Here is a 17,094-nt window from a genome sequence, read left to right on the forward strand (position 1 = left end):
ATATCCTTGAAGATATTATAGCTTTGTTCATTTTTCTTTTGTCTATTTTTTTCTCTGTGCTTTGATTTGGATGGTTTACATTGATCTATCTTCAAATTCACTGATCCTTTCTTCTACAGTATGTTATCTCAGCTAAATCCATCTGGTGAATTTTTCATTTTATTATTTATTTATTTATTTATTTATTTATTTATTTGAGATTGAGTCTCACACTGTCACCCAGGCTGGAGTGCAGAGGCACAATCTCGGCTCACTGCAACCTCCACCTCCTGGGTTCAACCAATTCTCCTGCCTCAGCTTCCTGAGTAGCTGGGATTACAGGCGCCTGCTACCACGCCTGGCTAATTTTTTTGTATTTTTAGTAGAGACAGGGTTTCACCATGTTGGCCAGGCTGGTCTTGAACTCCTGACCTCAAATGATCCACCTACCTTGGCCTCCCAAAGTGCTGAGATTACAGGCATGAGCCACTCCTGGTGGGTTTTTCATTTTAGATATTTATTTCTATCAACTTTTTCATTCTGGTTAAGAGTCACATTTTCCTGCTTTTTAACAAGCATAATAATTCTATGCCAGACATTGCGGGTGCTTTGTTATTGAGAAACTGAATTATGTTGTCTTACTTTAGAGAGAGTTTTCTTCTATCAGACAATAAATCTACAGGTGGATCAAGATGCTGAAATAGAGGCTTGGTTTGGGGCTTTATTGTATGAGATCTATAGTAGCCTGTCTTCCACTCCTAGAATGGCCCTACTCATAAGGTGTGACCTTTCTGAGGTCACAGCTGAAAGCACAGTATGTTCAGCAAGCTCTCCCCACATTGGCTGGTCTGAGCTCCAACATTGCTGAGAAGCTTCCAACTTCTAAAATCTTCATTCAGCTCACAGTCCCACAGTAGCTGTTTTCTGCCAAGTCTTGTGGTGTACACAGCTTCATATCTGACCAACAGGCTAAGAGTCTGGAAAGTATTCACGAAGAAGATGCAGGGATGAAGGCAGAGCTCACCTAGTGCATTCTTTTTTCTCAGTTGACTGTGCTGACTACCTAATTACAGCAAAAGGTAACTTCATCAAGAAGAAAAACAGAAGTCCTTAATTCTAATTATTTCTAATCTAGCTTTAAAATCTATTATCTTACTTCATACTTAAACAGGGATATGAAAGGCACACATTATTTACATAGGACGGATGAGCAAATCAAGATGCAAAATGTTAAACAACCAGCCTCCAACCCATAAAGATATTTTATTCAATACACAAATATTCACCAAGTACCTACCACAGGCATGGTAATTGACAAAGCAGTAAAAAGAACCTAGAGAATGTAGTTTCAACCAATATTATTTCTACTGAACCACCAGTAAAGCATATACACTGTACCAAAAGTTGTCTAACGAATGAGAAACCAGGAATCAATCATTCAATCCACCAAGAACATGCCTACATTCTAAAAAATGACTATAATTTACATTCATGATTTACTTTTCTCTGCAAAGACTCCTATTTGCCATGGAAGTAATTTCATTCCTACACAGTTACGTTTTCCAATTCCCTACATATACTTATTTTTTTTCATATTAGCAGATACTATCTAACTAAGTTACTTCTATTTAGTTATGTCAAACTTGCTTCAGCTAACTCTTAATTATATTTCTAATTTCCATCTGGCCAAATCAAATATATTTTGCTCACACATGGAGAAAAAATATAATACAATTTCTAAATATCATTTCAGCAGCATCATACCAGAGAGTAATATCATTCCTCTAATCTTCAACAAATCAAGCAAAGTGATACATTTATACTTCACAGATCTGTTCTTATCTTTCAAAATAAGCTCTTGTTCTGTCATGTAACCCAATATATGCACAAGTTGACTCTAAGGAAATAGTCAACAAAATTAAGCTACATACATGTTTATAAAATAATGCTTAAGAACATTTTAATATTTTTTACCTTAATATATGACTAATTCCAGTGAAGTAAAGTATACTACAACAGAAAGACAGATACTATACATATTGAGAATACGCTTCTGTTTTTAAAGTCTGCCAGGAAAAAAAAAAAAAGAAATCTGTTAAAAGGTTTTTTTTTTTATTTAGATGGAGTCTCACTCTGTTTCCCAGGCTGGAGTGCACTGGTACAATGGCTCACTGCAACATCTGCCTCCCAACTTCAAGCGATTCTCCTTCCTCACCCTCCTGAGTAACTGGGATTACAGGTGCCCGCCATCACACCCAGCTAATCTTTGTATTTTTAGTAGAGACAAGGTTTCACCATGTTGGCCAGGCTGGTCTCAGACTCCTGACCTCAGGTGATCCACCTGCCTTGGCCTCCCAAAGTACTGGGATTACAGGCATGAGCTACTGCACACAGCCTGTTAAAAAGTATTTTGAAGATGGTAGAAGTTAATGCCATCAGCAACATCACATTCAAATGCAAGCATTACTTTCTCACCCTGTTTATGACTCTCAAGGTAATGTTTTAGGTGGCTTGTTGTTGCTGTTGTTGTTGTTATTCTAAACTGTTACTCTGAATCAAGACGACACCCTTTGTAAAAGGCTCTTACCTGTAGAACATCTTGGATCTTCACCCATACATCTGCCATGTCATACAGTTTGATATCTTCCTGCTGAGTCAGTGGAGTCACTACAGTGTCCTGCAGGTATCCCAGGACCACAGAGTGTGCAGTGGCTACAGCATTAAACTTGTCAAACAGTAACTCCAGCAGTTCTAGAAGCAACCTAATGACATAAACAAATAAATAACATTGACACATACATACAAGCAGATAAATGGCTTACAGTGACCTGCAAGAAAAACATCAAACTAAAGTAGCACTCTCACTCTACAATGTAAACAGCATAAACGTTAGATTTCAGCAGATGTGAATTCAAACAACTGTATTATCTTAAGCAACTCTTAAAAACTTATCTAAGCCTCAGTTTCCTCTGCTATAAAATGGAAATGATGTAAGAATTTTAAAACCAATTGTAAAGCCCCTAAACCAGCAACAGCATCTCAATAAACACATGTTGCCTCTTTAACGTAGCTCACTGATTACAATACTACTACTATGTATTCATATAGGCAGCTTCTCCAAGGAATTCACACATTTCAGACAACAGCTCAGATGTAACACAGAATATGCTATTCCCCAGCAATAAATTAGGCACTTTGATAAGCATATTAATCCATTTAGTCAGGGAAAGCTGCGCTTACTACAATCCAAACGCATGGCCCGAGTTGCCTGAAAAAAATATATACACCTGCCAAGCAATCTGACTTTCACCACAGAGAGAAGCTCAGGCATCCACATTATCTCCTTCATCATAGTGAGATATGCTGGACACATATTATTACATCAATTTTATATACTCAAGGACACAAAATAAGGTTGCAGTGCAGCTAGGCCTAGAACAAAAGTTGATTTCCATGTCAGTACATTTAGCCACCTACCTCTCACTACAGTTCTAGAATGTAGATGTATCTTTAGAAATAGCACAAAGATTTATGTCAGAGATGCAAAGTAATTCCTCTACCACTAAGACTTACAGTTTCAATGATCACATAGGCCTGGAATCATCTTTTCCTCCTCTGAACCTGTATACTATTTTGTCCTGCTTTTAAGGAACTTATCACGTGAGCCTTACATATGTGGCTCAAGAAGTATCGGTCATATTTCTTTATATACAGATATTTTACCTCACTTCTCCATTATTAATCTTTCAGAGTAGGCACTGCTTTATACATCTCTGAATACTTAGGAGCACTTAGAACAATAATTAGCAAATACTGTTGAATGAATTTAACGTGTATAGGATGAACAAGTACAGAAAACATTGCAATGTGAGCTTTATTGCATATTTTGTGGCTCTCAGCTTGTAATTCCTAAATATACTGATAAACCAACTTGGAAAGTTGAAAAGGAAAGCAAAAGAGCTTGTCAGCAGTGTCAATTAACAAGGTTTTATTACCATAAATAAGGGGTTATAACTACAATCTCATCAAAACGTACAGCACATTATCTATTCTATAGCTTCTTTACTGCCCAATTATTGTAATTAATGTGCCAATGTGACAGCCCATAACTATCTTCTGATAAAACCATAATATCTATTTGACACTGTAATTCGGATGAGACAAAATCAATAGAATTTATGTAGTACTCCCAGCCTAGAATATACATACATAATCCAGACGTTACACATTGTATTTATAAATAGAAGTCATTCTACCTTTTGATTGATGATTCTTTGTAATCCTTTAAAGGTCAAATTCATATTTATACTCACGTATATCTAAAATAATTCTTCTTTCTCATCTGTGTTATTGAAGAACTACTCAAATATTAGCAGAGATACATACAAGATACAGAAACATGTGTCTAAACATACCAACTGAAAGACTTAATGTGGTGCAGGGAAATAAGCCGTATAAAACTGGTATCTGGCATCATACAGATCAGTAACTTAATCAGTAAATACCTGATTAAGTGAAAGTTCTCCTTTTCCAACAAAGATTTATTCTAGGTATGTAAGACTGTGGTTCTCAAATATGAATCTACAGACTTAATATGTTTTTGAGTGGTGGATAGCAAAGTATGAATAATATATGGACTTTTCACAAAGGTAAATTTATTTAACATTACATCTTTTGTACTCTCTTGATAGGAAAATCTTAGTTATTTTCTGCCATGAATGGCAGTTATGTTGCCAAATGTCCTTACTGGAGAAAATTAAAACTTAATGTATGTTAACGTAAATGTTGGGGTATCCAAAACATGGTTTGAATTCATATTGATCCATGACATTCAGATGCCTGAGGTACACTGGTGTCTGATGTCCCAGTGGCATGAAGTTCTAGATACAGGATTGTGAACCAGCAGCAAAGTTTTAATGGAAAAGTGGCTCCTCTTGTTAGGGGTGCTGTTATCTGGTTATCTGCAGAGCCTATGAGTTCCACAACTGCATACCTTGCCTGTCAGTCAAGGACAAGAGCTGCTCAGCAGCCAGGAGCAGTGCTACATTTAGGAAAAAAAACCCAGTAGAGAATAGAGGTGTAAGATGAGATTCACAGTATCTATTAACATCTTGGAAATAGCCTTCTCTTAATAAAATGCTGACACAGTTCCAGCTTCTGCCACTCCTGGAGGCTCAAAGCCAAAACAGGCCTGTTCCTATAGTGTGGCCATCACAGCCACAGGACAGGCTACACAGGGAGGAAGGAAAGGAGATGTAATAGTAGCTAGGAGACAGATCACAAGTGGTGACACTCCACTTGCAGCTCTACCTATTTTGAGACCTCCAGCCATTTTAACGGGAGGAAAGCTCTCTTCCACCTTACCAAAGCACAATGGTGTCATGTTATTTAATAAAACCCACAGCTCTCACACCAAAATTTAAAATGTTTGTGCTTCAAATGATACCATCAAGAAAGTAAAAAGGCAATACACAAAATGAGAGAAAATATCTGTAAATCATTAATCTGATAAAAGACAAATCTAAAATCTTACACTCGTAATAAGAAGACAACTGAACTTAGAAATGGACAAAGGATTTAAATATCCATTGCTCCAAAGAATATATATGAATGGCCAATAAGCAAACAAAAAGATCCTTAACATCATTAGCCATCAGAGACATGCAAATCAAAATCACAATGAGCTAGAACTTCAGTCCACTAGGATGGCTATAATCAAAAAGCAAAGCAATAAAAGTATGAGTAAGGATGCAGAGAAATTGGAACTCTCATACAGTGCCAGTGGGAATGTAAAATGGTACAGCCGCTTCGGAAAACACTTTGGCAGTTCCTCGGGACATTAAGCATAGTTACCATATGGAGCCAGTGATTCCATTCCTAGCTCTATATCCAAGAGAAATGAAAACATACGTGCACATAAAATCTTGTACACAAATGTCCTTAGCAGTGTTATGCATAAAAACTCAAAGGTAGAAACAATCCAAATATCCATCAACTGATAAATGGATAAATAAAATGCAGCATATTCATACAATGGAATATTATTTGGCCATAAAAAGGAATAAAGTACTGATACATGGTACAATCGGAATGAACCTTGAAATTACTATGGTAAGTGGAAAAAAGTCACAGAAGACCATATATTATATGATTATGGTAATATAAAATATTCAGGATAGGCAAATTTATAGAGACACAAAATATATTAGTGGTTACTTAGGCTGGGGGTGGATGGGAACTGACTAATAAAGTATATGGGATTTGTTTTAGGGAGGACATAAACTTGCTGGAACCAGATAGTGGTGACGGTTGCAAAACTCTATGAATGTACTAAAAACCACTGAATTGTATACTTTCAATAGGTGAATTGTGCAGCAGTGAATTATACCTCAATATAGCTGTTCAAAGAACAGCAGCTGTGGCTCTGAGTGGGGAGAGGGAAGATCCAACACCTCTCTAACAGTGAAGAGGAAATACATAAAATAGTGAAAAATGAAACTTGGCATCTCAAAAACCGAGGTGTTGTGAAAGCTGATTCCTTTACATTCTTACTACCAGGAGGACATCAACTTTTCTCTTTTAGTTCACTTGGTTTTTTGTTTCTCCTTCTTAAATAACACGTAAGAAACAACAGATTTCCATTCTTTCCCAGCACTGACACTTCCTACATCTTTCATTATGAAAAAACTCTCCCAACTTCTCCAAGTATCCCCATCTGCAAAGCGAAAGTATTAATTAATAACTGTTCTAAGAGACTCATAACACTGCTGGAAAAATTGAATTAGAAAATAGAACTAGCTGAGGTAAGGGTACAATTCTAAAGAGAGGGGAAGGTTCAGGTTTCCTTTGTCTGAAATTCTGGCTTGAGCAACACTGAGGAGAATGGTTAACCTTTCCTGTGTGAAAGTAAAATAAATCTTGGGACCCCAAAATCACTAAGACAAAGGGAAAAGTCAAGCTGGGAACGGCTTAGGGCAAACCTGCTTCCTGTTCTATTCCTTAAAAAAAATAGCTACTAAGATTTTTTTAAAAAGCTACATACCTCCCTCACGGTTTGTCCACACGGAAATTCCTTGTGGACAAAGAACAGACAGAACTCAACGTCATGTCTCTGGTCACTGAGATAAATTTGTATCTGATTGCTTCCTTTGGAAAGGCTAATCAGAAACTCAAAAGAATGCAACTGTTTGTCTCTGTCTATGACCTGGAAGCCCCTCCTCGCTTCGACTTGCCCCATCTTTAGGGATGAAACCAATGTATATTTTACATATATTGGTTGATGTCTCATGTCTCCCTAAAATGTATGAAATTCAAAATAAAAATAAACAAGCTGTGCCCTGACCAGTGTGGGCACATTTCATAAGGACCTGAGTCTATGTCATGGCTACGTCCTTAACCTTGGTAAAATAAACTTCCTAAATGGTTGAGACCTGCCTCAGACACTCTTTGGTTTATGCTTGAGAGAGGTGGGGGGAGAAAGAATTAAAGTGAAACCAGAAATCTGGAAGGACGCCGGGTGCAGGGGCTCACGCCTGTAATCCCAGCACTTTGGGAGGCCGAGGTGGCGGATCACCTGAGGTCGGGAACTGGACCAACATGGAGAAACCCCGTTTCTACTAAAAATACAAACTTAGCTGGGCGTGGTGGCGCATGCCTGTAATCCCAGCTACTCGGGAGGCTGAGGCAGGAGAATCGCTTGAACCCAGGAGGCGAAGGCTGGGTGAGCCAAGATTGCACCATTGCACTCCAGCCTGGGCAACAAGAACGAAACTCCATCTCAAAAAAAAAAAAAGAAATCTAGAAGGAGAGATGTTGGGTTTTTATCTGGATATGTTAAGTTTAAGGTGTATATCCTTAGGTAGTCAGATATGCAAGTCTGGAGCTCAGCAGAGAGAATGATACTGGAAATTTTAAAAGTGAAAAATATTTGAGATGAGATGAGATCACTCGGGGATAATATGCAGAATAAGAAAAGCAAGTGAGGTCCAGGACCAACACTCCAGGAAAGAGTATCATTAAAAAGATGGCTAGAAAGTAACTAAAGAGGAAGAAGGAAGCCAGGGAACATTGCAGAGGACCAAAGAGGAGAGAATACCAGCAGAGTAAAAGGCTATGGTAAGGCTAAGAGAGAGAAATTTACAACTTAAGGTCCCCAGTGACCTTGACAAGAAGGGTTTCAATGGATCAGTGAGTGGAACTCAGTAGTGGGATAAGCAGTGAATGACTAATAAGGAAAAAGAAACCAAAGTCAACCATACGTTGTCCCTCACCAGCATGTACACTCCTTTAAAAAGAAAAGGAGAAAGGAAGACAACGCTCCCCTGATGCAGCAAAGGATAAAAGACATTAGGAATCATTCACATAAACAGGATGTAAATCTGCACTAGCTTGGCCCAATTTAAAGCTACCAGAAATAAACTGAAATATGTTGTTAATATTTATATACACTCTCTGACTGCCCACAAGATTGAGAAAGAGCTGTTTGCCTTTAGCTGGAGACACACTGAGGATGCAAATACAACGCCCCATTGAAATCATTCCCTGCCCCACTCCCACCACAAAATATTAAATAAAAGAAATAAAACATTATGTTGCAGCTAGCTCAGTTGCTTACATCCTGCTAGGATCAAGGTTTTCACCACTGATCTAAAAAAGACAAAAGAGTGGCAAGATCATGAAATTATCTCATGATTCCTTAAACTGAATTGAATTAGTAAAGGCCCAAGAACCTTAGAGATTTTAATTTCAATTAATTGCGATTTCTACCCTTCAGAAAAAAATAACACACATACCCCTCTCTCACAAATTATTTCTAAAGTCACAAAACAGTATGTAGTAATACTCAATACAGCATCACAGTTGGTGAAAGAAAATATTAATCCTGGATGACAATGTGGTATAAATGCCAGTTAGAAACCTGGACTCGAATACCAGCTCTCTAGACTTCTCCAAATTTCAGCTTCCTCAGAAATTGACTGTGAGAGCTACATGCAAAAATATATATGAATGTAAAACTTAAAACAACAGCAAATTAAAAGTAACAATGAATTAATTCCTGTATCTTTAACATTTACCATCTAGAGGGAAAAGAGATAAGAGATACTCTGGATGTTTCTAAGGCCTAGCGCATCTCTCTCCTTCTTACAGCTTGGTTAGTAAAGTCCTGCTTATATTCTACAACGATAATTCTGTATCATTCTAATAAAAAGCTCCTCTTTGATTAAGTTAGGTGATTTCAATTTCTGGCACTTATAACCAAAAGAGGCCTAATCCATAGAGTAAGAGCTAATTCTCTCTTTCCTCTGTGATTCTACAATCCCTCCAAACAAACAATTACAATGAACTGAGAGAAGTGACAAAACAGGCATGCGTGGCCTCCTGGGCCAGAAAGTGAAGGCGGAATTCCTATTTTATGGTTCTTTGTAAACACCTCTCTCCTATAACACATGGACCAATGTCCAGAATGGAGAAAACAGTCAAATTTTGAGGGCAAATGAGTTCATGAATAAAAGAATGAGCAATGCAGGATGGCAATATGAGCAGAAGTCTAGGATGAAAGATGATGACCTGGGGTCCTTCTTCTACAAGGGGCAGGTAGTTAGCTATGTGTCATAATGGAGGAGATCCCTAAGAAAGTAAGACTGAAATGAAGTATCAGTGACAATGACAATGAAATCATGACAGCAACAAAAAGGAGACCTATGCTCGTAATAGCCACTCTTTCCTAATTACTCACAACATTCTGAGCACTGTGTTAAGTACTTTACTTGGATTATCTCATTTCATCCTTAGGACAGCCCTATGAGGAAGGTACTACTTTATCCCCATTTTATAGACAAGGAAACTGAAGTTCAGAGATAAGAAGAGAACAAAGGACACAGTTTTGGAGAATGTCCCTTTTTAGGGGTGTTAGAAAACAAGTAAACTATTTTAGAAGAGAGGCCAGAGTAAGTACTCTTACTTGGCTAGGGAAGCCAAGGCTAGAAAGAGAACCAACTGTCTATACCGCCTCTTCCTTCTCACCACAAACAGGTTTTCACCCCTGGGACTCGATTAAAACATCTGTTGCTAAAAGTCCCTAATAATTATTTTGCTCCATCCAAGAAACCCACTTTGGCCTTTAATCAAACAGCCACAGCACTTGTTTCTACTGCCCACTCCTGCCTTCTTGAAACACTGGCTTCCACTGGCTCCACAACCCTCCACTCTTCTGCTTTCCTGCCACTTCTCCAGTTGCTCCTTCTCAGGAACCTCATCCTCAGCCTGTTCCTTAAATGCGGTCAACTCTTCTCAACCCTCACACTCTCTCTAGCTGAGCTCATTCGCCCCTAATCTTCAGTTATCTACCTGCTATCAACTCTCACACATATCTCTTGGCCAGATTACTCCCCTGAGCTGTAGACCTCAAACTTAATATGACTTAAATCATTTCTTCCCCAAACCTACTTCTTCATGTTCTGTACATCAGTAAATGGCAATGCTTGCCCCAGCAAAAAATCCTTACCTGCTCTCCTCCCTCGTACCCAACGCATCACCAAGTCTCTTTACTGCTACCTCTTTACTCTCTCTCAAATAGGCCTCCTTCACTCCATTGTCACAGTTACCTTGCTCATGCAGGCCATGCTGCCTTTTGCCAGGATTATTAAAACTGTCCTCAAACTAGTCTCTCCTTCCCTGCAGTCCTTTCCTCTTCCCCCCTACTGTAAGCTCACTATGGCTATGAGTTTCTGATTTATTACTGTATTCCAATATTTGGCATGACACCAATTGGCAAAATAACATACGATAGGCGATAAATATTTGTTGATGAAGGAATGAAAAAGTGGGCTCCAGCAGAGTGGGAGAGAGGCCTGATTACAGATGAGGTGGTAAGAAAAAAAGTGTTACAGATTATAACCTCCTGATTTTAGAAGCCCACTATAAAAAATATTTCACACAAAACTAGGCTCTCAAAAAGGTAACCTTATAAAGCTAAACACGAGAACATGAAGTAGAGTTACGAGCTGAAAGATACACACTTTAAGAGCCAACTTTAATAATATGGCAATAAAATATATTTTACATTTAAAAAACAGAAAAGTATCAGGATGAAGAAAGTGTTAATTCCTTAAACACATATCCAATTACCCAGCGGGTTTTAAAACCAGACTTCCTAGAGAAGTAAAATGTTATTTATTCTCCAGATCATCTACTAACTTAGCAATCCCTGGGTATCTTATCTTCAAGTGCTACCATGAAAAAAGGCAGAAGGCTAAGAAGAGGCACATGTTAAGAAACAGTCACAGTTGCAGAAGGCAAGAAGCATCAACAGTGTAAAGCTACATCATCAAGCTGTGAAAAATGTTCAATATTTAAGGTGAGATAAGACTATCTGAATCTAAATTTAACATCCAGGGAACCTTGAATTAGTCATTTGGCTGGAAAACCCATGTTTGCAGCCAAGAAGCTGCCTTACTTGATCGCGAAGCAAAGACACACACAAGGTAGAAGAATTAGTTCTGTTCTACTACTTATCTGCTGAGACTTTAATATCAGGGTTCTGCATTTCCCCACTGACAGACAAAGGCAATAACCACAGAATGTTTATTTCCCTACCACTATGCTCTAAAAGGTAAGAAAGTAGTGAACTCAGAGCATAGATTTTATATAAAAACTTTATAATTTTATAAAAAGAAATGTATAATCAATTAGCTAAAAATGGTCTTTGTTTTACCTGCCCATATCTCTCATACACATTTCCTTAATAAGCCTGGCTGAGTTACTATTTTTCATTTCAAATAGGACATGGAGCCCATTTAATCTTCAAGGTTATCTAATACTTACTTTTAAGGGATAGAAATACGTTTTACCACTTATTAATAAGTCTTCATGTAAAAAGGGGTTACTATTTAAAGAGTGCTGACTAATTCTCCATCTGCTCTATGAAAAGAGCAAGAAAAAATTAGTAGTAATATAGAATGAAACACAGTAAAAATAACAAGAATACTGAAGTGGGGCCTGGCGCTAGTCACTTCCTTCCTGTGTTACTCCCTCCTTGTCAAGTCAGGTTTCTGAGCTCTGGAAAGATGACCTCAAACATCGAATCCTGATGTACGCCAAATTAGTGGCTAAAATTAGAAAATAAACCCAGGCCCTCTTTCTTTGAATTAAAGTATCAGTATCATTCTATTGCAATCCTTTCCCCCATTCCAAAAATAACATTTCATCATAGTGGAATATTAGAAAAATGATCCATAAATCCACTTCCCAGGGATAACAAAAGTTAAGATTTTAGGTGCATATTCTTAGTGCTTTGTTGTATATTGTTCTTAATACAAGAATGCCCCTAGAGGAATGATTTAGATAATAAAATTTGATTCTCAAGTGACCTAATTAGAATCCAGGCACTCTGTGGCTGCTTTTCACGCTTCTCAACATGTCCAGCTATCTCTGAGGCCTGTCACTGACCACAGTGTGAGGTATGGGTAGGAAAATGGATATTTAGTACAGAGATCATCCTTCTGAGGACAAACAAAATCAGGCCCACAACATGGGTTGGAAACATCATCTTTATAGAAGCCAGAAAGCAAACTTACATGGTGGAAAAAGACTACTTCTAATCTTAATTGCACCACAAACAAGCTTTGTGAACTGTCAAATTATTTCAGCTTTCACATTTCTCTGGGTAAATCTGGGATTAATAATAATGCCCCTGCCTGTGAGGAGGCAAGTGGTGAGGCTCACTCAGGTGAGATACCAGATGGCAGACAGCTTTGCAAAGCGTGAATACTACAAAACTGCAAAATTCGATGACGTTTGTGATGTTATCTAAAGAGTCTTCTCAAACTTCAGTGTGCATAAGAATCAACCACGGCATAGAGTCCTGTGGGCCCTGCACCCAAACATTCCAATTTAATAACCACTGCTTCTTGGAGAAATTTGCATTTCCAACTCTCGAGTGACACTGGTGATGTGGGTCCACAGACCCACTGTGAGTAGTGCTAAAAATATATAATAATAATAACTTCCACTAAATTATCTTATTTGCATCTTTTTCTTATTCGTTCATTCATTAAAACTGGCCAGGCATGGTGGCTCACACCTGTAATCCCAGTATTTTGGGAGGCTAAAGTGGAAGGACTGCTTGAGACTAGGAGTCCAAGGTCAGCCTGGGCAATCACAGTGAGACACTATCTCTACAAAAAAAAAAATTAATAAAATAAAATAAATAAAATAATAACTTTAAATAGCCAGGCATCGTGTCACATACCTGTAGTCCCAACTACTCAGGAGGCTAAAGCAGGGGGATCTCTTGAGCCCAGTGGGGTCAAGGCTACAGTGAGCAATGATGATTGGGCCCCTACATTCCAGCCTCGGCAACAGAGTGAGATCACATCTCCACAAAAATAAACTCGTAGGCATTTAATATGTGCCCAGCCCTAAATCAGGCTGCAAACACAAAGTTAAACACTCCCCCTTCCCTTATAAACTCACAGTCCAATCTGATTAGAGACTATGACAAGAGGATGGGGCAGGAGCTAGAAGAGCCCAGACAATATGAAATCAGCCTGAGAAACACATGAAAGTGCTTTAATCATATATGACACCGCCCCTACACATCATCAATGGAAGAATTTCCTTTGACATAGGTTTGTTAGTTTGTTTTCGCAATGAAAAGATCCAGTATTAGTCTGAGCTTGGAGTGCCTTTCCTATTACAACACTAGCAAGTGCACAAAAATGACAAAACCTAAGACAGCTCCTATTCTAGCAAACAGAGAAGTGGCCTTGATATAGCACGATGGCTGACATCTAAATAAAGTTATGACAGTCCATGAAACAGATTGTATCTATTCCTCTGACTGGTCGGATCTTTAATTTGAACCTGCTATAATATGTAAAACAAGAGAAATCGAGAGTAGGTTTTTTTTTTTTTTAAACTTTGCCACATAAAAAAACAAAGGTTTAAGAAATGTAATATGGAGTAACATCTCTGGCTTATTCAGCCAAGAAGCCTTTTTCTAATGACTATAACCAAAGGACAATACACAATCAGAATGATAGCTGTCCAACCTCATGTTTACAAAAGAACTATGAACATTATCGACATTTCTCAGTCACTGTATATGTGATGGAGCTATTATCAATTAATTTATTTAAGTCTTACTAGGAAGTATATAGACTTGGGACCTTTCATGGTAATGATTATATATTTTAGTTAACAATTGGAGTAATAAGTCCCATATGTAAAAAAACTTAATTCATTTGTTCTAAAAATATTTCAGTTAAGCTGCAGGGGACATATCCTAGTTGAAGAATAGTGGAATTTCTTCTATATGTCCCTGGTTCATCCTATTCATCCCCTTCAATATTTAATAGTTGGGTATATTTAAAGCATGTTCTCACTGATACGTGTAATCAAAAGTAGAGATTTAATCAAATGGAATCATAATCACTGAAGTTAAATTTACTTGCTTCCCGCTTGCTTTGATTCGAATTAACTACTCATCTAAATTACACGGAGGCCCTTCCTGATTCCAAGCATGTCCAGGTGCTACATGCGGTGCTTGGGAATGGCTATAAGAAGCCACAAGGACAAATGTCTGACCTTGCTTCAAAGCTGCTCTTAAATGACTTTTCTGTAAAATAAAATGACCAATTCCACCATGTCCTGCATTTCGGATACTTAGAAGACGGGTAACTAATATAGAAAGAAGAGATAAAAGGAAATGTTATTTATATGAAAAAGAAACTCATGCCTGAATCTAGCCACAGGTCTAAAACAAAAATCATGATCAATATTTCATTTATTTCTCTTTCCATAAACATGGTATTTATACTACAAAACTATCCTTGAGGCCTGAGCCTTTAGTCTTCCTCACAGATAAAAACATTTTATAAGAATGTTCTATTACATCAGTATGCCCTCATTCTGAATTCTGGCCTCCAAATTATAAAAAATATTTCAAAAGTTTATTTTTTCAATTTTAGAGCAATAATTCAATGTATTTCTGAAAATCTCAGTCTTCACAGACTGAAAAACCATGAGGGAAGAAAGAGTTTTAGAAAATGAGGCAAATACCAACCTTGAGAAGAACCATGGCTATATTATAAACGATTCAATGTTAGAATTATTCAGCAATTACACAGCTAACATGGACAATCAATTACATGACAGATACATGGGTGACAGAAATGAAAAAGGTGTACAACCCCTTACAATACAGTGTAGTACGTGTCAAGTGTGCTCAAAAGTCGTTTGGCCACTCCTTCAGGTTCCAGATGTATCAAAGATATAAATATTAAGAATGAGACTATGTAAGTACTAGAAAAGTGTTGAAAATTTTATTTATAATCTAAGAGTAAGGAAGCTCTAAGTATGACACAAAACCCAGAAGCTATAAAACTTGATAAATATAGCCTCATAAAAAATGTCTACGTGCCCAGAAACATCATGAAGTCAAAAGAGAAACTGGCAGAAAGTTACAAAATAAATTCCAAAGAACCAATTTCCTAGATATGTAAAGAGTTCGTACAAATCAATAAAAGACAAATATACTAGAAAAATGTAAAGACTTCCTACAAATCAAGAAAAGACAAATATATTAGAAAAATAATTCATTGAAAAGGAAATAAACACTATTTAAATATTGTACTGTTGAAAATTTCAAACATTAAAAAAGTGAAGATAATAGGATAATGAACCACCTTGTACCTATCACCCTGCTTCAGTATCATTTCATGGCTTGTTGTAAGTGTATCCTCACTCACAACCTATTTTATTTTGAAGTAATATATCCATATATAACCCAGATATCATGACAAGTTACTTTTATACAAACGAAAAGAAGTGTAACCGTACTTATAATAAAAATGCAAATCCAAATCACCTTGGAAATACCATTTTTCACCTCTCAGATTGGCAAGGATAAAAGTATTTGATAATACAATCTGTTGGAAAGGGATATAGGAACTCTCAAACATTATCCATGACATGAAAAACTGGTATCATCTCCAAAAGCACACTTGGCAACAGTTAAAATTCAATCAACACAGAGGTAAGCAAAATCAGTGAAAATGGCATATCAAGAATCTGGCTGCTTTCATTCTCACATCTTAGGGTTCTTTGAGTAATGCCTTTCTTCCCCCTTTAAACTCCAGGAGGACAGGGACCACACATAATTTGTTGGGCATTTTAGCCCAGTGTCTGGTCCATGGCAGATATTTCATAAATGTGGAATTTATTCTTGCAATCAACGATAAATTTCTTATGGGTTAGGTGGGCACTGTGCTAGATTCTGGAGATACACCAGTGCTGAACAAGACAAACTAGTGCTCTCTTCTCTTCCATTCTAGAGGCAGCCAATAAATAACCAAACATATATAAAGTTACACATAATAATAAAATTAATGAATGATATCAAGTTGGTTTAAAAACAGGTATCACATTTTTCTATATTAAAATTTAGTTTTATGAACTTTCATACCCCCATAGGCATTTTAATTTCTAATAATTTCTTGTGATTAAAATAACCTAAGTAATAATGTAATTTCTTGATTATGAATTATTTTCACTATAACTTGAGGTGCAAAATAGGAAAAAGCAAAGACTACAAGCCTACTAACCAAACACAACTACTTTTAGCATTAAGCGTATTTCTTTCCCATGTTTTCCATGAAGCTTTCTTCAATATCACAACAAGCCCAAAACACACAAAGTTCTCTGCTTTTCACATCTGATATTTAATCTTCTTTCTTCATAACAGAGGTCAATGAAGCTTTTAAAATGGTTTCCTTCCAAAAGAGAGCAATGTCTCCCTGGAAGCAATGGCTTCAACTCACTCAACGCTTTCTGCCCTCTCTAGGACCAACAGCTCTACCTAAGTGAAGCTGACCTCCACCATCCCTTCCTGCAATGAATTTTTGCCTTCGCATTTAAACAGGTCCATTTCCCTCCCACATGCCAACCATTCTCTTTTCCCATATTCTTTTCTTCCATATTCTTGACAAGATACCACATCTTTGATAAGTTTTTCTTCCATCTCTTCCTTATGCTTTTCTTATTTGTTAAGTATAGAACTCCTTCCAGCTTCTTTTAAATAAAAATAATATAAAAATACTCATGAATTGGATTTTG

General features: G+C 37.2%; 1 protein-coding gene across 3 annotated transcripts in view; it reads right to left on the reverse strand.

Moving 5' to 3' along the window:
* Nucleotides 1-17,094, reverse strand: part of EXOC4 (exocyst complex component 4) — an 870,987-nt gene that overhangs the window by 738,143 nt on the left and 115,750 nt on the right. For all 3 annotated transcript variants that reach the window (XM_011995827.1, XM_011995828.1, XM_011995829.1), the window contains one exon: nt 2,567-2,741. In XM_011995827.1, coding sequence (XP_011851217.1) covers nt 2,567-2,741 — 175 coding nt within the window. The remainder of the gene's footprint in view (nt 1-2,566; nt 2,742-17,094) is intronic.

The sequence above is a fragment of the Mandrillus leucophaeus genome, unplaced genomic scaffold (genome assembly GCF_000951045.1).
Source record: "Mandrillus leucophaeus isolate KB7577 unplaced genomic scaffold, Mleu.le_1.0 Scaffold5, whole genome shotgun sequence".
NCBI classification, from domain to species: domain Eukaryota; kingdom Metazoa; phylum Chordata; class Mammalia; order Primates; family Cercopithecidae; genus Mandrillus; species Mandrillus leucophaeus.